The sequence below is a fragment of the Ailuropoda melanoleuca genome, chromosome 8 (genome assembly GCF_002007445.2).
Source record: "Ailuropoda melanoleuca isolate Jingjing chromosome 8, ASM200744v2, whole genome shotgun sequence".
NCBI lineage: Eukaryota > Metazoa > Chordata > Mammalia > Carnivora > Ursidae > Ailuropoda > Ailuropoda melanoleuca.
In genome coordinates, this window is record NC_048225.1 from 92,708,601 (window position 1) to 92,732,192 (window position 23,592).

General features: G+C 38.7%; 2 protein-coding genes across 8 annotated transcripts in view; one reads left to right on the forward strand and one right to left on the reverse strand.

Moving 5' to 3' along the window:
- Positions 1–6,740, reverse strand: part of DTL (denticleless E3 ubiquitin protein ligase homolog) — a 43,807-nt gene extending 37,067 nt beyond the window's left edge. For all 4 annotated transcript variants that reach the window (XM_019797433.2, XM_034666892.1, XM_034666891.1 and 1 more), the window contains exons 1-3: positions 6,550–6,740; positions 1,616–1,741; positions 522–620 (exon numbers count right to left, since the gene is read on the reverse strand). In XM_019797433.2, coding sequence (XP_019652992.1) covers positions 522–620; positions 1,616–1,741; positions 6,550–6,601 — 277 coding nt within the window. In that variant the 5' untranslated portion in view covers positions 6,602–6,740. The remainder of the gene's footprint in view (positions 1–521; positions 621–1,615; positions 1,742–6,549) is intronic.
- Positions 6,741–6,909: 169 nt separating this feature from the next.
- The window catches only part of INTS7 (integrator complex subunit 7), an 89,266-nt gene continuing 72,583 nt past the window's right edge, over positions 6,910–23,592 (forward strand). For 2 of the 4 annotated variants that reach the window (XM_002917180.4, XM_011222263.3), the window contains exons 1-3: positions 6,911–7,150; positions 18,177–18,306; positions 21,040–21,186. In XM_002917180.4, coding sequence (XP_002917226.1) covers positions 7,057–7,150; positions 18,177–18,306; positions 21,040–21,186 — 371 coding nt within the window. In that variant the 5' untranslated portion in view covers positions 6,911–7,056. Of the gene's footprint in view, positions 7,151–18,176; positions 18,307–21,039; positions 21,187–23,592 lie in introns of all 4 variants that reach the window. The other 2 variants (XM_034666893.1, XM_034666894.1) reach the window with 2 other exon arrangements.

The following is a 23,592-nucleotide window of genomic DNA, read 5'->3' on the forward strand; positions in this document are numbered from 1 at the left end:
AAATACTACAGTCCAACTCAAATGTTCTACTCTTTATGAAAAATTGTCCTTGCCATCTTTACTACACGAGAGCTTTCCTCTTGACACCCATGGCATTTTTTTTGTACAGCTGTATTATTTACAGCCTGTTTTATTTATTTCCACACTTGACTTAACTAGTTCCAAATTATTAGCTTCTTAAGATCAGTAGAACTTTGCTTTATATAAGAGAGATGCTTGGTCAACATAAATATTTTAAAGTAGTGTTTCCTCCAACTACATTAAGTGTAAAAGATTTAACTTTTTAAAAGAAGAACTGTTTTTAATTCTAAATCGTATTGTTATTTTTTTCAACTTTCAGTAAAGGTATTGCCATACTTATATTATTGACAGAAGGGCCATCTACCATTTTCTTTTAGCCTGGTCCCTAAACACACTTCATCAGAAGTGAATATAATTGGGAATACATTCAAATAACAATTTACTTGAGGCTTTATGAATTTAAAATAATGTTAAAACAAAAATTTTAGGCCTAGACTTACCTTTGACACACTTCTTTCTATAGGCTTGTGATTCTGTGTTATACAATCTAACGAAGCCTTCTTCATTGGCAACTGCTAGTATATGCTCCATATTGGGAGCTAAATAAGAAATAAAGAATAAGATACATAAAGAGTAACACAAAAATTTTAAAGCAGAGTATAAAGCTATGAAAACAATACAATACAGATAAACTGAAAGCTACAAGTTAAATAAAAAGAATCTGAAGAGGGAAGTTGCTACTACCCAAATAGCATTTGATATGGTAGAGAGGTAATTTGAATGAAAGGTTGCTTTAAATTTGCCATAATATCTAATTTAGTAAATGATTCAAAACCACCAAAATTATCTTCAGATAATCCCTTATTTAGAGAAGGGTAGTACTTAAATAAAACAAGAGTAATACTGACCAATGGCAAAGAAAAGTATACAATATAGGCCACCAGCAGGTTGAGTCTATTAGTTAAATTTCCTTTTCATACCGTTTTATTTTTCCCTCTTAAACTATTAACAGTGGGGACAAGTACTCTATTTCTGTTTATAAGTTCCCCAATGCATTACAGAGAGATTCCATCAGACCAAAAGGTGTATCCATTGGGCAAAACAGTCTTCATGATGGCTGAACCTTTGCAATCCTTTCCCACTATCAGTTAAAACAAAACAAAACAAAACAAAATGCTACAATAGTCCTATGCTTTAGAGGAAATATATAATTATGCACAGAGATTTTAAAAGTCTATTTCATAAATCAGAGGAGAACAGCTATTAGAAAAATTCTATCGGGGGCGCCTGGGTGGCACAGCGGTTAAGCATCTGCCTTCGGCTCAGGGAATGATCCCGGCGTTATGGGATCGAGCCCCGCATCAGGCTCCTCCGCTATGAGCCTGCTTCTTCCTCTCCCACTCCCCCTGCCTGTGTTCCCTCCCTCGCTGGCTGTCTCTATCTCTGTTGAATAAATAAATAAAATCTTTAAAAAAAAAAAAAGAAAAATTCTATCATCCACTTTTTCTTGAAAGGGGGACACCCCAGTATATTTTTTCTTTAAGGATGAAATACATCATTTCTGAACAGTTAGCTTACATAGTAATTCTCTTACCAGAAGAGAAGGTACATCCAAAAGGAGGAACTGGGACTCCTGTTTCTCCATAAGAAGTGTGCTCATCATTACAGTTGCATTGATAACCAGTTAGAAGGGACTGTAGAGGGTACTGGGAAGACCATCCTAAAGTAAGACACAATTCTTTAAAGAATTTCAATATATCATCACATTTCAATACTTTTAACAAGTGCAGAGGTAAATATTTGTTTTTAAAACCTTTATATACTTTATATAAATCCACTCACTATTCAGGGTCCTCTATAATACAGTCTCTGGTATTTTCCTAAGAGGTCCTTAGGTTAAAATAAAGGGCACTGTCAACTTAAGATAGGCTTACCATCTTAAATGGAGACTCCTGCTGGTACACTAAAGATTTTAAGAAACAAATGGCCTTTGCACATTAAAAAAGATCTTATTCCTCCTGCACCCTTTGATGATAACTACAAAACACAACCACAAAGACTACCACAACCATTAAAACTTCCATTTTCTTCAATTAACATTTTGTTTCCAGAGTTTCTAAATCAACATTACTGCAAACTCTTTAATTACCTGCAACATCATACATAGTCCAATGGTTAAAGAGTTAAAGGAAATAATGTATGTAAATTTGTCTACCTAGCTACTAACATACTCACAAGTAAACTCTAATTTCACTTCCTCTTTCTAGTACTGAAATTCTAGGATTCTAAAATGTTCACGACAAGTCACAGTTATCTTAAACTATAAACCCACCCCTAGAGTATAATCAGTTAAACCCTGGCTAGTAATAGGGTCAGGAAAGTCTTTAGAGGAGGTGAAATCAAACACATTGAGAGATGAGTAAGTTTCCCCTGAATACACAAATGAGGAAGAAATTCAGGGTAGAGGGAGCATTTATTCTGCTTGGGTCAGAGATCTAATGGGCACAATGGTCCTAAATAAATAGTAAGCAATCTTCGAAGATTTGTTTTATTATTTAGATATGTAGATCAACACATTTTAAATATATAAAAAAACATTAAATAAATGGTTACTGAGAACTAAATGTTTATTGAGCATCAGAGGAAACAATGAAGTTACAATCTATTTAGAACTATTTAAATAATTAATAAACTTTCACATTTTAGGGTACCTTCAATTATCACTTTTCATCAAAAATACTCTTTGGAGAAGACATCTCAGTCTGACATAACCTCAGACAAATCTAGCTTTGATGTTCCTAGAGATAAGCTGAAGGAATCAGTACAAAAGAGGCAAAGAATACAATCCAGATTTAGTAATTATTCCTGGGGGTATTACCTCAAGGTCAGGTATCAGTGTAAACAAGTTATCAAAAGACCACTAAAGAAAGAATACAATAGTGGTATTGTAGAGTTCACAAATATCCAGCTACAGAATGAATTTTAAAACAAAAACCTCTGTATATATACACTTGTGGTTTGGGATTAAAAATAATAATAATCTAATGATTGCAACATACAAGTTCAAAAGGACCAAATCTTGAACAATTCAGGTGGAACTGAACATGATAAGCTCTGGATACCTAATTCTTTGCAATTAAACAGTGACTCCTTCAACTCTACCTCACTGCCTACAGACTAATATCCAAACACCAACAAACTGCCTAACATGGCTTAGTAACTTGTCCCTATCTACCCCTCCACTTCTGCACTCCCTACAACACACAGTTGTGGACTGGTCTCTTCAGCAACTTTTGGATCCTTATTGTGCTATGCTGCTTCCAACATGAATGCGTAATGCTTTCCCCCGTAACACTCATTTGGAAAAGCCTATTCTTTCCTCAATGTACAATTTAAGACCCTGGGATTACACGCCAATTTTTCAAGGAGTATCCAGGGACATGAGTTTTCAGAGAAGCAGTTGATATAGGTGCATTTCTACAACTGATCTGAGAAGGTTGAGGCTCTTTTTCCTCCTTGCCCTTCATCACTGCTTTTCTTCCACTTTTCAAAAGAAAGGCATTTCCATGCCCCAATCTTATACCATGCACTGATCCGAGGTACGAAAACTTCTGGGACTCAACTAAGAGACAATAGGATAATTCCTTTAATAAAGACATCATAAACAGCCAAATCCATCTCTTTAAAAGATACACTTCCAATAAAATTTTACTTTTTGCTTCATTTATTTATCAAAATTCAGCCTATATTGTTTTGATCATTTGCATACTAGTGATTTTAACAATTCAATTCAGAGGAAACTTCACACTCAGAGCCTTATGATTACAGAAAATACTGAGTTTATTTTTTTCACAGAGGCGTATGACAGCGTGATCAATAAAATAATTTTTCCAACTTAGAATCAAATTACATTAGGATAAATTCTGTGGGAAAAATAAAGTGGAAATAAAATCAAGGAGGAAAAAGCAACTACAGCTGACCCTCAAACATAGGTTTGAACTGCGAGAGTCCACTTATCTGTGGATTTTTTTCCACAAATATAGAACTGTAAATGTATTTTCTCTTCTTTATGATTTTCTTAGTAACATTTTCTTTTCTCTAGCTTTATTGTGAGAATATAGTATCAATATGTATAACATAAAAAGTATGTATTAATTGACTATGTTATTGGTAAGGCTTCCTTCCAGTCAACAGGAGGTTATTGGTAAAGTTTTGGGGAAGTCAAAGTTATAGGTGATTTTTAACTGCGTGGGGTTTGGTGACTAATCCCTATACTCTTCAAGGTTGAAATGTACATAGAAAATCTGGCAGTTAAAGAGTTCGTTCATATTTTTAAAAAATGATTGAAATGATCATCAAATCACCACAGTATTCATATTCTATCAGATACATTTTAAATGACAGAGCATTTTTATTTTAAAATCTCAGCAAGTTTAAACCTATGATAAAAACTTTTAGATAACAATTTAAAAATACATAGAAGAGTAATCAGATTTTCACTTTAGAAAGATTGTTGGCAGCAATGTAGAGAATAAAGGGGAGAGAGGGAAACTAAGAGGCAATTTGGGAACCTTGTTATAATGCAGACAAGTAGTTATTAGGGTCCAACCTAGGGAAATGGAATGGCAAGCATAGAACAGATCCAAGTTATAGTGATGAGGCAAAAATCAGTTGGAATAGAGAGAGCACAGATTCAAGAGATTTTAAGGGAATCTTCTGCACCTTGAGGAAAATGGAGGAATTTTGACTGACTCAGGTTTCTGGCTGGGAAGACTAGTTTAAAATAACAGGACCACTCCCTAAAATAGATAATATAGCAGGTTTGGGGGAAAAGTGAGTTCAGTTTTGAGTACTTGAGTTTGAGATGTTTGTGGGATCAACCTGGTGGATGAAGATACTCACACAGCTTTTATAGGAATGGATATAAAGTATAGGGAATGGAAGGTTGCAAGTAGTAGTGGAAGAAGCCCTGGTTGTGGCTCATCCATGTAGGAGTAGGCAGAAGGAGAAAAGGGATCCAGGGTGGAAAGCCAACATGGAAGGGGAAAGAAGATGGTCCTATAAAGTTCAGTGCATAATCTATACCAATGAATGACTTTCAGCGTCTGATACATAACAATAAATGAGTATTCGTAAATGAGGGGGGGAGTAGACAGAAAGATTGGGTAGTTAGGAGAATATCTGTTACAAGACAGAGGCTAACTATAAATAGCTTGCCCCAGGACTCACAGGCGGTAAAGACTGGAGTTAGAATTAAAATTCTGGCAGTTTAATTCCAAAAACAGAGCTCTTTATCAAGGGGCAGTACTGCCACACTTAACACAGGGCACAGAGAAGTTACCCAAGCAAGGTTCCAGGAGAGTCAGAGAGAGGGGCATTTAGAGTATAATCAGAAAGATTATCCAGGGGGGAAGAAGTTAAGAACGGTATAAAGTTCAGATTGGGGGCAGGAAGTTGTGGGACTACTCCTCAGTCTACTTCTCAATATCCTCTTCCTAGACCTTTGCCTTAATATAAAAAGTTCCCTTCTCAGATTTTTTGTTTTACACATGGTTTCAAGGGGAAAGAAGACCTAGTCCATTTTTAAAAGAAAGAGATTTCATTTGTATCCAACCTTAGTCTGGGTAGTAACTCCCACCTCAGAAACTGACCAGAAAGTTTCAGGTCAATGACACCCAAACCTAAGCTCAAAACTCCCACTGCGGATATTTTAACCTAAGGAACCTCAAGTTCCACAGCTATGGGAGATCGTCAGGAATTTGGATTCCTTAGGAACTTAGGAACGAGGAAGTTGGATTTTTACATACTTTGGAAATATCCCGCAAGTTATACCGTTACAGTGAAAAACAACCAAACAAAACATTTTGATCCCATTTCTGTAAATAACAATACATATTACCTTGGCATTGGAAAACATTTGGAATAACCTACTTTAATCTATCACGAGTGGTTATCTCTGGGGGAGGTGGTTATGGTCATTTTTCACTCTGTAATTTCATATTTTTACGCACGTGTAGTAATCAGGGGGAACATTTTTTTGACCATGCTAGAAGCAGATGTTATCTTCTCGGCTGGAATGAGTTCTTTAACAGCGGGTCACACTCACAAGTATATATAGCGAATAGTAGGGCTCACTAAAGTTCTACAACACATGAATCAATGAATCAACAAATCAATCAGTGAACACGAGTCCTGACGATCTCCCATAGCTGTGGAACCGCGCACACACACACAAATGCACGCATTTTCCAGTTACTGTGCAACATAGAAGCCGTAAAGGCCAGTCGATTCGACTTTCTTCCTTCCTTCAGCCCATATTACGATTTTAAAAATCCCGATTACGATTAAAAGTGTCCCAAGGGCAAGAAAGTGCAGCTTTCTTCAGTAGTCCTCTCTCACACGAACTCACTCTGGCCGTGGGAGAAGTCGGGGGCTGGGAAACAGAGTTGGAGTCGGCCTTGGTCCGCCGCGTTGTTCGGGGGAGGTGAAGCCCGCCAGCAAGAAGAAGCGGTTAGGGCCGTTACTCACCATTTCTCGGGACGCCGAACTGGGGCTGGCGGAGCACCGAATTGAACAGCATCTGGGCCAGAGGAAAAGGTTCAACTGACAGAAAAGCCGTGGAAATGCCCCTCAGGTTCAGCAGAAATCGTATCTTGCACCCCTCAGAACACGACTAGTTATTGCCTCCAACTCCCGCCACTGTAAGCCCCGGCCACCAAACTCCCCGCCAAACTGACGTCACGCCCCCTGATTGGCTCCCGCCGCGGCGTCCGGGCGCCTCGGAGTCACTTCCCCCTTCCAATCCCCGCCTCCTTTTCTCCGAGCCGCGGGAACCCAGAGTTCAGGAGCTCCCTGAGCGCCTGCGCGGGGGGCCGCAGAGGCGCTGGCGAACGGCGGGGTGACCAGGGCGCATGCGTAACAGGGCTTGACAGAGCGCGGAGGAAAAATCCGCGAGAAGGTGGTGGAAGAAGATGGCGGTGCTGGGGCAGAGTTTGCAATCTTTTTAAATAGGCTAGTGGAGTGACTATTCGGGTCATGGCGTCAAACTCAACTAAGTCTTTCCTGGCAGATGCCGGCTATGGCGAACAGGAGCTGGATGCTAACTCTGCCCTTATGGAATTAGACAAAGGTATTCGGAAGAGCGGGCTGAGCGGGTGAAACGGACGTGGGGGGCAGTGGCGCCACCAGGCGGTGGTAGCCCCCGGCCAGGCGCATGCGCTTAGCTTCCCTGGGCGGGGGCGAGGGCGGGCACCTATGCTTTTGGTGAGTCTAGAGCATTTGCCGCTTTGGGAGATTGCAGGAAAATTGCAGTGTTGCTGGTTTGCTTTTGTACCGGCTGAACAAGTAGTGAGCTCCAGTGATGGGCCCCGTTTGACCGCTTGAGGGCACAGTCCCCCGATTTTCCAAGCAATTTGTAAAAATGCTACATTTGAATTGTGAAAGTATTTGTGGGTACGTTCAGTTGAGACAAGGTCTTCATCAAGAGTGCCGATAATAATTTTGCACCACTTTTTAACAATGTATTTTATTTCTGTAACTCTTACCTGCGGGTTACTAGACATTAAATACGACCAAGAAAATCCGAAAAGCATATCTCCTCTTTCTTTAAATTCCACGAGTTCTATTTTCCTGTGGGAGGAGCGGTGGGGGGGTGGGAGGGCCGCTTGGTGTAGTGGAAGGAGCTTTGGAGTTAGACTGAGTCGAATTCTAGTGCCACCAATTTTGTGATCATGGACAGGTTACCTAACTTCACCCAACCTTGGTTTTTTTGTCTGCACTGTAGGTCCAGTACCATTGAGCCTGCAAGACTGTTGTAAATACTAAGTGATCTAATTGTATGCAAACGAAGCCTTTATTAAATGCTAAAGAGATATGCCTTCTTAGGCTATGGGAGGCAGAGGCAAATATTTGACAGTAAAGAACTCAAGTATTAAACCTTTGTTTCAGTGATTTTTATTGAATGGGGGAAACATTTTGTTACTTGGTATACAATTAATTCTTCCTTAACCATGGTATATAATATATTGAGAATTGGGACTACAGGTTAGAAGGATCTGTCTTTAAGTCCGCTTTGAGCCAGTTCCCAGCTCTTACTTGGACACTGTTAACTTTTTTGGGATTTCGGGTTTTTGTTTTTTAACCTGTAAACACTTCTAGTGGGTAGGTCTAGATCAGAGTTTCTCAGACTTTTTAAAAAGCTTTTAACTCCTTGTGATCAACATAAAAATGTCACAGCACTCCAATGAGATATTCCTTTGGTTGAGTCACAGTATATTTAGTGCATTCCCATCAGTCAAGAAAATGATGTTGAGCTTTTTACTTTTTCTTAACCAAAGCTTGTAGGGCTTTTCCCTCTGCAATACAAAATTATAGTATTAGATCTGTTTTCCATTCTGGAAATTTCTTCCTTATTCCCTAGTGAGAGTTGCAGGTCCAGATATCTAATAACCCCACCAAATCTAAAGACATTTTCTACCACTCTGGGCCAGGTGGGCTTGTTTCATAATGACAGTAAGAAAGTGGTTGTAGAGCAGAGATCAGGATCAGGCTCTGAAATGTCAGAAAATCTGGTATTGTTTAATTCCTAAAAATTTGCCACTATGTTAAGAAAAAAACTCACAATTTTTGCTCCTTAGAAGTTGAAATAGAAATATTTCAGATCTGTAAGAAATAAATGGATGACTATTGAGTCTTTAACTCTAAACCAGCTGTCAGTCCTAGGCATTAAGTAAGTTATCACGTTCCATTCTCCCAGCAATACCCCAGGTGAGTATTTCCCAGATGAGTCTCAGGCTCAGAAAGATAATTTGAACAAGATTAGAACAAAATTCTTGTTCTTTTTCACCTCACCATGCTATATACCTTTTAAAGCTGTTAAGAAATTAGATTACAGAAATAGCCAGTTTCATTAGAATATAGTATTTTAACTATTGAATCATTTCATACTTTATCTGTTAAAATATTTGTTTTATGAGTTGAAGTTCGTAGGGTCAGAAGGCTGCAAATTCTAACCTTCTTTTAATTCCAGATCATCTAGACCAGAGTTTACCAAAGTGCATTCCAAGGAATATTGTTTTCAAAATATTTTGATGGGAGTTTCTTACTCCATAGCCTCTCTTCCTGTCCCTCCCACCTCCCCCGCAAAACATACAGATGCTCACATTCACACACCTTACTTCCTTAGGGTTTGTACTAGGGAAACAACAATAAAACAAAACACAGCTCTTGCCTCTGTAGAACTTAACTTTTGGACAGAGAAAATAGGCAATAAGCAAATACAGTAAGCATATATTATGACAAATAGTAGAGAAAAATGTAGAGAAAAATGAAACTAATGAAGGGGGCTGGAGAAAACTGGGTGTGGAGTTGGGGTTGGTTATTTTATATAGGATAGTCAGGGAAAGGCCTCATTGGTCAAATAGAGGAACAGCAAGTGTAAAGGCCCCGAGGTTGGAGCCTGTTTTGCATGCCACTTCTAGAATAGAGTGATAGACGTTGAAGACAAAAAGATAACCAGAAGCCAGTTCATGTAGGGCAGTACAAACCATTGAAAAGACTGGCTTTAATTCTGAGTGAGATGGGACACCATGGGGGATTTTCAGCAGATCTGTGGCATATCTGGCTTAACTTTGAGAAGATCAGTTTGGCTGCTGTGTTGAGAGTACATTGACATGGGAGGGCCAGAGATAGAAGTAGGGAAACTAGTGAGGAGGCAATTATAACAATCCAGCATGGGCGTAGAGGGGAATATAGTGGCTTGGGCCACGGTGGTTTCAGTGAGGATGTGTGAAATGCTGAGATTCTGGATATATTTTGAAGGTAGAGCCAGCAAGTTACACTAATGAATTTGGTGAGAATGTGAGAACTAGTGGTCAGGAAAAACTTGGAGGTTTTGGTCTGATCTAGAAGTATATGTTGCCATTTACTGAGTGAATGAAAGTGAAATCGGTTTGGGACTGCTAAATTTGAGACCTCTCATAATCATCCAAATGGAGGTGTTGAGTAGGCAGTTAGGTGTACAGATGTGACACTTGAACTCCATTATGAAGAAACATCTGTGGCACTAATGTCCTAAGATACACACTTGGGTAATGTCATTTATAACCTGTTGCACTTTGTTCTGAGCCTTTTGAGCAAGCATGGCAGTAAGCTATTTGTTTCTGATCTCTCTAGGAATAAATGGATGCTGTTTTGAAGCTGAGTCAAGTCCATTCCTTCATTATGTAGTTAGCAACACAGGAAAATAATCATGTGATAGCCATTCATTCATCCAGCAGATATTTCCGGATCACCTACATTGTGTTAGTCACCATACTCAGGCTTGGGGCTGTATTAGTGAACATAACAGCTTTAAGAAGGAAACAGAGCTAGATGAAATATGGCTTTATTGGTAGGACAAAAAGTTTGGACTTTATGCCAAGTGCATTGAGAAGACACTGAAAGTTTTTAAGCAGAGGACTGACTTGGATTGGTTTACATTTTTAGAGATCACTCTTGCTGCTATGTAGAGGTCTTTCTGTCCCTTTTTTAGAGTTTTAAGCTGATAACCATACTGACTGAATTTCTGTGACGACTGAACAGAGTTAAGTGTTAAAATCATATACAACTTAACATTTATCTGACACATTTCATAATATGGATAATCATTAATGTAGGCATTGTAAAGGACATATCTCACATAAATTACTCTAAGCAGTATAACTTTTTCACTAGTATAACTTCTGCATAATCTAAACTAACAGAAGGTGTCCTGATGATTTAGGGAAATCTATGCAAGATCTCCTTCACCGTGAGTGAAAAGGAGAGTGTCTCCCTTAAATGACATCACTTAGCCTATCTGATTCCTGTGAGGTGACCTTGAAAGGGTGAGGTGAAAGAGCAATGGGGAAGGCAGTGGTTCCCTTTCTTGCAGCTGGGCAATAGGAAGGGAGGAAATACAGGAGATGGAGTTGCTACTAGAGGTGTTGGGGAACTTACTGCTGCATGAAAAATGTGATGGGATGCTCAATAAAAAGTTAAAATATGAAATGGAAAATTGGTATAAATTAGGACAACTATTTATTCTCCCTTATTTTCCCCTTAGAGGCTATCCCCTCACCTATATTCCAAAACATGTGAATTCTCAGACTGTGAGAGACCACAGATTGCTGTTATACTGTCCATATTGGCACAGATGTGGTTGGTGTTATGATAAATAGAAGGCTTTGGAAGTATCTCCATATTCCCTACTAAAGAAAGAGGCCTTGCAGCGAGGCCTGTCCAGGTGACTAATTCCATGCCGTAACCGATTGATTCCGAAGCGGACATGTGACCCACACGGAGTCAATCTAATTCACTCTTGAGAATCTGTACCACCAGACCATATTTAGTCTGACAGTGTCACGAAGTGGACCTATAAGGTCATGTGGAATTGAGAGTCTTAGCATCTCAGCTCCTGATTGGTGATCATTTGATGGGTCGTGAACTAGTCCAAAAACCCAAGACCCTTTTTCAGTTCTTACTGAAATCCATAGACTCATTTTCATAGATGGCTAAGAGCTACTTTCTTGTAACATACAAAATGAATTGTTATATGTTCCTGAAAGTTGGTATTCATAAATAATTTGTTTATGATTCTAAATCAGTATTCTGTGTGCATGCCACACAATATTGCATACATCTCACCATGTACAATTACAGACAATTTATGAAATATGGGTGAAAGGTATTTTATTATTATCAGTTGTGTTGACTACCATTTCAGTTTTTTCTATTCCTGCTTTTTAAATATAATTTACTGAGACTTGCCATTATCGATTTATTAAGCTATGGGTTGTTAGGTTATCTTATAATGTGTGGTGCATATTTGTGTTGGTATTTTTCCTGTTCTCACCCCCATTTTTAATGAATATACTTTAAGATATATGTGTGTTATGGTTCCTTTCTGAGTCATCCTCACTCCTTAGCTAAAGCGAATGTGTGGAACAAACCCTCCTGAAATGTGCTTGGAAGGTAATGTGTATTCCCAGTATTCTTTGTAACTTTGTAAGGGGTGTTCGTCGTGTTGGTGGTCCCTTAGCATCTTGTGATCACTCCTGTGCTTTAGGAATGACCCACACTCCAAGCCCTGCCTCACCAGGGTGGAAGGAAAAGCTCACCTTCCTGGCTTCCCTTGCAAGAGCGCGGGATGTGAACTCCGCCCTGCGGAGACCTTTTCTGGGCTCTGTGATTTAGGAGTTCAGCAGTGCAAGAAGGCATAGTTGGCGAGCACTCTCACAGTTCTGTGCCCTGGCAGCCACAGCGGCTGCAGCGCTCCTAGGGGACAGTAGCAGTGGCAGTGGCTACAGGGTTCCTGGATGACAGCAGAGCTGATTGTAGCATCTGGTGTTTCCTAGCAACAGGACTTCTCCTCATCTAATCAGTCTGGCAGTGTGGTATTAGGTGTTCTTAGATGTTTAGCCTTGAAACTGTTAGATTTTTAATAAACTCGTGTTCTGCCTCATCAGCCAGTTAGCTTGTGTTGCTTGAAGCTAAGAAATCTGGCTGATACATGCTACCTGGAAATGTGTGCTGTTTTGAAAACTTGATTACTGTACATAACAATCCCCAAGTTTACCATCGTTTATGTTACTCGTCCTCAGTTCTCTAAATCATAATTTAAATATCCATTTTAAAATCTTAACCTCTGCCCTCTAGTTAGTTACTTGCTCGAGGTGTATTTAGCAAAATAATTTAGGACCATAGACTCTGGAGCCGGATTGCCAGGAAGTGAATCCCACGTCTGCCATTTATTAGCTGTTGTTTCTTAGGCACATTGCGTAACCAGTCTTTGTGTCATCTTTAAAATGGGGATAATAATAGTACCTAACTTCTGTGTTTGCAGTGAGAGTTTAATTCATGTGAAGTGCTTAGTAAAGTGGCACAGAATAAGCACATAATATGCACCATCACCATCATCAGGACTAATTGCTGTATTGATTATTCTTTGTTACCATTCAGACCTCAGTATGTTCACCATTTTCCCCTACCCATCAGACTCTTCCTGTTGTTTCTTCTTTACCGAGCTTAGATTTCATGGTGCCACATTTTATTAACTTCATTAACTTTCTTACTAGCACTTTACTTATTTTTTTTTACAAGATTTTATTTATTCATTTGAGAGAGAGGGAGAGAGCATGAGCAGGGGGAGGGACAGAGGGAGAAACAGACTCCCTGCCCGATCCCAGGACTGGGGCCTCCACTGACATGGGGCCTGATCCCAGGAATCTGGGATCATGACCTGAGCCAAAAGCAGACTCTTAACCAGCTGAGCCACCCAGGTGCCCCCTTACCAGCAGATTAAATTCTCATCCAAGATTCTCTTCTAGTTATGTGTGCCCAACGGCAGCCAAAAATTGCTAGAGAAAGATTGTTGGGTACATGGCTGTTAGAAATGATAGCAAACCCAAGTGGGCCTTCAGCACAGACCTGCAATACTACAGTGTTTCTTTGGTCAAGACTCCAACCTTCTTTAGTGACATTGCAGATCTTTAAATTTTTCAAAACTAGAAATTCTGGGTTTTATGTGAGATCTCATTTCATTTTTAAAATTTGACAATGAATTCAAAGCCTTTAAAAAACATTGTTATCTATCAGATGAAATTTGTCTGAGGGCCAAATTTAGCAAACTAATAGTTTTCTAACTCCAGTATAGGCAGGACAGTTAAAGAGTATGGAAGTGTGGAATCGTATGGATAGCTTGATGATCTAAGTTCCTGCCTCCTCAAAGTAACTAAACAGATGCCTGGGCCCTCGCCTCGGATTCAGTAGGTTTGGAGTAGAACTCTGGCACAGGTATTTTTGAAAAGTTTTACAAATGTTTCTGATGCAGAACCAGAGCTGAAAACCACTAGCCTAGCAAACTGTTCTGCACATGTGAAGTGCTAAAAGAGCCTAGAATAATGAATTTCACTTCTGTCAAATGAAGGTTGAATGAGTAAGCAATTTACAGACAACCTATTTTAGTTCTCCCTAGCCTACCTGCATGTTGCAACTGACTTGAACACTGTTGAATTGCAGGCACTGAAAAGAAAGAGAGCTCTGTTTCTTTGGTGAGAGAATACAAAGATAAAGAAACAGCAATCGCGGGGCGCCTGGGTGGCACCGCGGTTAAGCGTCTGCCTTCAGCTCAGGGCGTGATCCTGGCGTTATGGGATCGAGCCCCACATCAGGCTCCTCCGCGATGAGCCTGCTGCTTCCTCTCCCACCCCCTCTGCTTGTGTTCCCTCTCTCGCTGGCTGTCTCTATCTCTGTCGAATAAATAAATAAAATCTTTAAAAAAAAAAAAAAAAAGAAACAGCAATCGCATTCCTCCACCTTAATCTCTGGTTTTAGAACAAGAGTGCTGAGTGCCTGTTTTCAGGTGCTTGCCTTATCCTGGAATTGAAATTGGCCAATAGCGAGCAAGATGGGTACCATACTGCCCCCAGCCTAGGATTCTTGCTAAATCCTAGGTCTTAATACACTTTTCTCTTCTCTTGCACCACAGCTTCTGTTCCTGAGAGCCAGCCTTTCTTGTTTCCTTTTTCCTAAAGCTCTTACATCAGTTATTAAAGTTATTAAAGAAATTTACTGTTCTTTAACTTATTTATTCTGATCAGCTCTGTTATAAGAAGGAGGGTCTATTTTATCTTAAAGAACTAAAAGTTGACAGTATTAGAGAAATCAAAACATTTCTCTGGCCAGATTCAAAATTATCTTTGGTACATTTAAAATCATATTTAAACCAAAGAATGTAGTCTGTGGTTGTGTTTTTTAAGGGAAAGTGAAACATCATATTCTGTGAGCAAACTCCCTCTTCATGGTCTGCCTCCTACTTTACCTTTTTCATTCCAACCAAGGTCAATTCACTACAAATAGAACTTTACTCCCTTTTGCATCAGTCAGCTACTGGCAGAAAGAAGAGGAGGAAAAAAGTCCGATTACTGTGGATTGTCCCAACAGATTCCCACAGCACATACACACAAACACATCTGTTCCTTGGCTCTCACCTCCATCCTCAGACTTGCCCCTTCCTTTTCTCCCCTTCCGTTTTGTCCCTACTGCCCTATGTGTGTGTCTCTTGACCCCTTCATCAAGTCAGGGCTTTAGAAAAGCTTTTGAGGGGGCGCCTGGGTGGCACAGCGGTTAAGCGTCTGCCTTCAGCTCAGGACGTGATCCTGGCGTTATGGGATCGTGCCCCACATCAGGCTCCTCCGCGATGAGCCTGCTGCTTCCTCTCCCACCCCCTCTGCTTGTGTTCCCTCTCTTGCTGGCTGTCTCTATCTCTGTCGAATAAATAAATAAAATCTTAAAAAAAAAAAAAAAAGCTTTTGAGGCTACATCAGCCATTGCCAGTTACCTAGAACATTTCCACAGGTACTGTGGTTGGAAGAGGACTTAGGAGCTTTAGTGGCAGTTCTGTGTATGGAGGTGGGGGGGGGTAGGGGAAGAATGGAGCAGACAAAGAAGGAATATGTTCTAAATATCTCAGTTAGAAACTTAAATTAATTTTCAATTAATTTTCCCATAGGAACTTTTATTATAAGTGGTTATTGGATTCTGGAATATGATGAGTGCTGATAGTGCTGTTTTTTTCCTACAAGGAAATACATTCCAAGTACCAAATAACCAACTTGAGTGCATTTACAGAATTCAAACCATTAATAAGTTGTAGAGATTTACTCTGTGGTTATCTTTTGTATTGAAACATACTGACAATAAAGAGTCCTCAGACGAATATTTCCTTTGTCATTTTTTAACAGTGAGTAGAGTTTATTGAACAGAGATATTCTAGGGCACTTACTCTTGTACGAATATGGATATAATTAGCATTTTATAAATGCTAGAATACTAAAAGAGATATTTGAAGCTGATGCTATTAATACCATATCAAGATATTCATTCTAAATGAATATTTTTTAGGGATTGAATATTAACTTTTTGTTTGTTGGGTTTTTTTATATTTTTAAAATCAGATTTATGTAGGTATAATTTATAGATAATTAAATTCACCAAATGGATGCAGTCATGAAACCACTACCACAGTCAAGATATAGAACATTTCCTTTACCCCAAAAACTTCCCCTGTATCCGTTTGTAGTCAGTTTTCTTTCTCTAGCCTTGGCAACCGCTGATCTATTCTCTGTCCCAAAGTTTTGCCTTTTCTCAAATGTCCTATAAAATAGTCATACAGTATTACAGTCTTTTTTGGGTCTGACTTCTTTTACTTAGCGTAGTGATTTTAGGATCCACCCTTGTTGCATGAATCAGCAATTTTTTCTTTTTTATTGCTAAGTGGTAGTCCATTGTATGGATAGACCACAATTTGTTTATTCATTCACCAGTTGATGGACATTTGGATTTTTTCCAGTTTGGGATTATTACAGATAAAGCTGCTGTGAACATTTGAATACAAATCTTTGTATGGACATATGTTCTCAAAGCACTTGGATAAATATTTAGAAGTAGGATTGTTGATTTTATAGTTAAGTATAGGATTATCTTTATAAAAAACAGCCAACTGTTTTCCAAAGAAACATACAGTTTTGCATTCCCACCAACAATATATGAGAGTTATAGTTGCTCCATATCCTCTTTAGCACTTGGTATTGTCAGTCTTAAAATGTTTTACCTTCTAGTGGGTATGTAGTAGTATCTTAATGTGGTTTTTAATTTATATTTCCCTGGTGACCAACAGTGTTGAACATCTGTTAACTTGCATGTATTTGCCATTCATATTTCTTTTTTAATGAAATTTCCCTTCAAATCTTGCCCATTTCAAAAATCAGGTGGTCCTCTTATTGAGGCATAAGAAGTATGGATGCTGTCTGTGGAGCGACCCTGTTGGGTGGAGGCTGGAGGTGTGGGTGGTGAATTCACCCAAGACAGAACAAAGCAGATAGTAGTTTATTGAGGACACTGCAAGGGAGCAGCATGGGGGGACCGCAAAGGAGACTGTGAGGAGACCGTGGTGGAGGGGGGTGGAGTATAGTGGGCGAAGTGAGGAGGCATGGGAACTATGGAATTTTCCTTTTTTGGTACCTGTGCCTGGTTGTAAGTAGCCTGTTGGTCAGCTAGGGCTTATGGATATTTTGAGGTGGGTCACCTAATGGGCCTGTCTGCATTCAGCGCAGTGGTCGCTATGGGCCCCTTTACCTTACTCAGTTTCCATTGCTCAAGCCTATGGCTTAAAAGCAGCCTCCACTTTATCCTTTATGAGATATGTGTTCTGTAAATATTTTCTTCTGGTGTGTGGCTTGTCTTTTCATTCTCTTAACAGTGTCTTTTGAAGAGCAGAAGTTTTTAATTTTGTTGGAGTTTATCACTTTTTATTCTATGACTCGTGCTTTTTGTGTTTTATCTAAGAATTCTTTGCTTAACCCAAGCTCATAAAAATTTCCTCTGTATTTTCTTTATATGGTTTATAATTTTGGCTCTTACATTTAGGTCTGTGGTTCATTTTGAGTTAATTTTTGTATATGGTGCAAATTAAGAATCGGGGTTTTATTTATTTTTGCTTATGGATTCCCATTTGTTCCAGAACAATTTGTTAAAAAGAGTATCCTTTCCCCATTGAATTATTTTGGCCCCGTTGTTAGCTCATGGATTTGAGACCTTTCTTGTTTCCTAACACGAAGCGTTTGATGTTATAAATGTTTCTTCAAGAACTGTATCAGCTGCATCGCACAGGCGTGCTTTCATTTGCATTCAGTTCAAGAGATTTTTCTAATTTCCCTTTCACCCTTTCACCTGTCATTTAGAAGTTGTTTAATTTCTAGATATTTGGGAATTTCGTAGATATTTTTCTCCTAGCCACTTCTAATTTAATTCCACTATGGTCAGGGAACATAACAAAATATGGCTTCAGTCCTTTTAAATTTGCTGAGATTTGTTTTCTGGCCCCGAGTATTTTTAAAATACTCAATCTCTTTTGAAAAAAAAATTTGTTTCCTTTTCATTATCTTACATCTAAAGGGGCGGTTTACCAATTTTTCTATTTTGTTGGCCGTTTTTATTTTTAAAAAGCTCATGAGTTACAGTGGTACCTTACCTAATTGTGAATGACTGTTATTTTATGACTGTGTGATGCTGTGTGGGTATTTGCTGTTTTCGCCTTGTAGCCACAGGTTTGTAAGCTGTTCTCCCGCTTTTCATAGGTCTAAGATCTGGCAAACTTGGTGAACAGTGTGAAGCAGTTGTTCGCTTTCCCAGGCTCTTTCAGAAGTATCCATTCCCTATTCTCATCAATTCTGCATTCCTAAAGTTAGCAGATGTTTTCAGAGTTGGGTAAGTCTTTTTAAAGCCTCAGTGTCGTAAAGTACTTTGTTCAGATTTCTTTGTTATTAATGTTGTGGTCTTTATTGTTTTGCTCTTTGGGACTTCCACATGGTTAGTGACCATTTTAGTGGATGTACGTAGAAGTTTACAAAGCTTTTTGGTGTGAAATGTAATGGCATTTTAAGCAGAAATGAAGTTATAAGTCAGAGAGGACTTATTTCTTTGGGGAACAGAATAAATCCAATTAAGATAATCTCAATATATATATTATTGCATCCTTTGGAAGTATCCGTGGCTTGCAGACATTGTTTTGGGGAGTTCCTGATTTAGTAACTTATTTTATAACACAAGATTACATGTTACTGTGAAGTGCCTGAAACATGGAAGGACTGGATAAATACCTTTTGGGTTATTTTTTTTTTTTCTCCCCACCAGTCCATTTCCTGCTTCTTTCGACCATTTTCCATGCACTTTGTGTTCACACACCGAGTCAGACTTGAAGGGGAAGATATGTGTAGAATTAGCTTGAGAGAAGAGGAAGACTGTCTGACCTCCTGGCCTTGGTCGTAATATGATGGAGGAGATTTCATTCATCCCTGGGGCTTCTCTTTCTGTCACTGCCATTTGGATATCTTGTAGCAGGATTGCAGGCATTGCTAACTGCTTCTGCTTTGTATTCTAAGTGTAGGCTTCACACTGCCAAACACCATACAATTCCTACATGTAGCTCCCGTTTTCTCTAGGTACAGCAGCAGGGGCAGTGTTTCCAAACTTTGAATCTTGAAAACTCTCACGTGATCTCCTCTGGTCTTGAGTATTTCAGTTCCACATTCCTTCTTGATACTTGAGTCTTCATTCCTTTATGTTATCCTTTCCCTAATATATGCTTAGAGTTCTTGGCCTTGGCTTTAACATTTCTCATCCTTCCTTCTCATACATGTCTGAGGATGTCAGGTAACCTCCAGGTAACTGATACAATAGCACACATCAGAAAGGATTGAATGGGGTCCACTGTGGGAGGAGAGAGAGACAGAGCTGTAAATGCTGAGTTACAGGATGTCTAATATCTCTTACAACAGACATGAGTTTTTTATTTCCTATCAAATGTATGGCATATGGTTTGCCAAGGCAGTTCTGTCAGTCCCCACCGCCAAGGTCACATACCTGTTGACCACAACCGAGTCAGCCCCAGCTGTTTCTTTTATTACTTCTGATTTGCTAGTTATAAAATGGTACTTCATTGCTATTTTAACTAGCATTTTATAAATAACTTGGGAGGTTGATTATTTTGCCATGTGATCTCATTTTCTTTACTACAAATTTTCTATTTGTTTGCTTCCTTAATTTTTGTCTTATATATAATCTTTGATGAAAATCCTCAAACGTACTAAATTTTTATGAGTAATATTGTCAGTATTCTTTGATTAGAAAATGACGTGAAGGGGTAATGGGGACATTTATTTCACCCATCTACAGTAATATGAGTAACTAACGTTTACTGAGCCCTTTCTATACATCAGATGCACATGTTTTCACATGTGAGGTAAGCACTGTTGATCAGCGTTATATAATTGAGGACATTGAATTGAGCAGAGAACGTAAACTTGTCCACAGGGATAATACAGTTAGTGAGAGACATGGGGCGCCTGGGTGGCACAGCGGTTAAGCGTCTGCCTTCGGCTCAGGGCGTGATCCCGGCGTTATGGGATCGAGCCCCACATCAGGCTCCTCTGCTATGAGCCTGCTTCTTCCTCTCCCACTCCCCCTGCTTGTGTTCCCTCTCTCTCTGGCTGTCTCTGTCTCTGTCGAATAAATAAATAAAATCTTTAAAAAAAAAAAAAAATACAGTTAGTGAGAGACAGAGCCAAAATACCAGTCTTGGCAGTTGGTCTCCAGAATCTATGATATATTACCTTTCTGTCAGTTTGAACGTTTGTATTTATTGTACATAATAAATTTAAGACATACCTGGATGAGCAGTCTGTACAACATGAGAAAATTGTTATTTTTAGGAAAAATGTCAGACATTTGAAAAAGATTCCTTATGTTTTGTTTTGTTTTGTTTGGGCATTTCAGGTACACTAACAAATGCAAAAGCAAAAATTTGAGAATCCCTCTTCCAGTTGGTGAAGTAATCAGATATGCCAGTCACTCCCACAATCATGTCCTCTGCAAATCAGGGCAGGTTCTCTTCCTTTTTGATCTGTGTGCCTTTTATTTCCTTTTCTTACAGTACTAACTTGAAGTTTCAGCCCCATGTTGAATAAGAATAATGAGAGCTGGCATATTTGTCTTTTCCCCAGAATTCTGAGGAAAGCATTCATTCTTTTACCCCCTAAACATAGTGTTACCTATAGGCTTTTGGTTTATATTCTTTATCAGGAAGAAGTTTTCTTCTGTTCCTAGTTTGATTAGTTTTGTCATGGATGGGTTATTGAATTTTGTTTATTGCTTTTTCCACGTCGATTGACATGAACCTGTAACTTCTTTAGCCTGTTAATATTATGAATTACATTGCTTGATATTTGAATATTAAACCAGCCTGGTATTCCTGGGTTAGAAACAATAACAACAACAAAACCTGAAGTGTAGGCTTTAGCTCTTTAAATGATAAGAAATAATATTAGATTGAAAAACATTGGCCCGTTGCTAAAATTTAATATCATTAGTGTTGCTTCGATTCCTAACTAAATATTACTTTTGTAAAGTGGTCTAATTTACTTTACCTCTGGTTCTTCACAGAAACAATTTCCTGAGGCTGTGTGTTCTTAAAGTTACTCAACAAAGTGAGAAGCATTTGGAGAAGATACTGAATGTGGATGAATTTGTGAAGAGAATTTTCTCTGTGATTCATAGTAATGATCCTGTAGCAAGAGCCATCACACTCCGGTATACTCTGTTGCTATCATGAATCACCACAAGATTGTTTGAGTTGCAATTATGTACTCAAAAAGGGCAATATGTTTCCTTTTTTTCATTTTGAATGTTAAGAATTTGTTTTTTCAGCCAAGACTCCAGGCAGAAATATGGTAACCATCCCAATCTGTATATGCTTTTCTGTTACCACCTATGATACTGTTTTGGTTGTGAATTATTGCCCAACTTGTGTTTGAAACATTCCTTTTTGTAGGTTGGTCTTCTGATCAGCTAACTGGGGTCTGAATCTAGCTTAGCCTCAGCTCATTTTGAACTCTTACCTTCCTGATCTTGTTCTGGTTCATGTCAGTTTTTCTATTCACTGTTGGTTATGTGCTCACTTTTATATGCAGTAATTTGTATTTGAACTCCTTGGAGAATGCCAGATGGAACCACTGTAGTTTCTCCATCCTTTTCTTTCTTGGCATCTAAAAAAATTTTTTTAAAGATTTTATTTATTTGTTAGAGAGGGAGCAGGGGGAGGGGCAGAAGAGAAGGGAGAGAGAGAATCTCAAGCAGATGCCTTGCTGAGCAGGAGCCCAGTGTGGGGCTTGATCCCATTACCCTGAGATCATGACCTAAGCCAAAATGAAGAATGGGTTGCTTAACCAACTAAGCCATCCAGGGACCCATCCCCCCAAATTTTTTTTAAATTTTGTCAAAATTTCATATTTGTAAACCTTATATCCAGGTTGAACATATTCTCTTTTTAGGTCTGCTGTCTATGGAATGAATGTGTTGTTTTTACACTTTTGAAATTCACTTTCCTAAATTATAGGGCTCACTTCTGACTTGCCTTGTTCAGAAGTGAGCCCTCTTTTTAACCATGAAGTCTAGGATGTCACTTCTCTAAGTTTTCCCATCAGGAGTCTGTTCTTCCCTCTTGTTCAGAATTAAGTGGTTTTGTAATTCCTCTGCCTTTTGAGTGATTAAACTATGAGCAGAGTGTGATATTTTAAAGTCAGTTAATTGGTTTTATCTTTTAAAAACTATATATAATAGAACAATTATATTTAAGATAGCTTTTACCTTTTGATTCAGCAAATTCGCTTACAGGAATTTTTTTCTATAAATCATTTTTAAAAGTTGGTGATTATATGTATACAGATGGTCATAGTATCATTTTTGTAAAAGGTGAAAAATTGGGGCAAAATTATGTTGATGTGGGAATAATTTATGGACCACTGTATAACTTTGAAAGAATGAAGGGTGTGTGTGTTTAACATAGAGATATTAAGGGGCGCCTGGGTGGCACGGTCACTTGAACATCCAACTCTAGGTTTCAGCTCAGGTTGTGACTCAGGCTGATGAGATAGAGCCCTGCTTTGGGCTCTGTGCTCAGCGCGGAATCTGCTTCAGATTCTGTCACCCTCTGCTCTTCCCGCTTGTGCTCGCTCTCTCTCAAATAAATAAATCTTTAAAAAGGAAAGAGATATTAAGTTGAAAAAAACAAGTTGTCAAGTGTTGTCCATTTTTTAATTCATTTTTATCCATAATATTAATATATGTGTTTATATAGGCTCAGAAAAGAATCTGGAGGAATATATACTGTTAACAGATTATTTTGGTTGTGGGCAGGGGTTATTGGGCTACGGATTACAAGAGACTTTTCTGAGTGGTTTTGCAGTGTTTGAATTATTTTCCACGGGCATAGGTTATTTTTTTTTTATCAGAAGATAATTTTAAAAAGAAATAATAGAATTTAACTAGTAGAATGATTTTATAAATAATTTAGAGCTAGTTTGAATGTTTTGAGAAGAATATAGATTAATATTTGAATATTCCCCATTCATTTTGTTCTTTCCAAGTCATGACAATTGGGCTTTGCCACAGTTCTTCATTGAAGAACTGTTGCTGTCAGTTAAACCAGAGATTTCTAGAAAGCTACCAGAAAAATTTATTTATTTAGAAAGAACACTTTAAAGGAAAAAAATCAGATTGAAATTATATTTTTCAACATTAATACTTGATGCAAAAAATATTAAAAGAAACTTGAGTTGGGGTGTCTGGGTGGCTTAGTCGGTTAGGCATCTGACTTCAGATCAGGTCATGATCCCAGGATCCTGGGAGCAAGCCCGGCATCTGGCTCCCTGCTCAGTGGGGAGTCTGCTTGTCCTCCCTCTGCCTGAACCCCCTCCCATGCACTCTCTCTCTCTCTTTCTCTCAAATAAATAAATAGAATCTTTAAAAAAAAAAAAAAAAGAAATATGAACTAAGAATGTTAAGGAGTACAATTACCATTTAAAACACAGTACAGGGTGCCTGGGTGACTCAGTCGGTGGAGCTTGTGACTCTTGATCTCAGGGTCGTAAGCTCAAGCCCCACATTGGTTTCGAGATTACTTAAAAATAAAATCTTAAAAATAAATAAATAAATAAA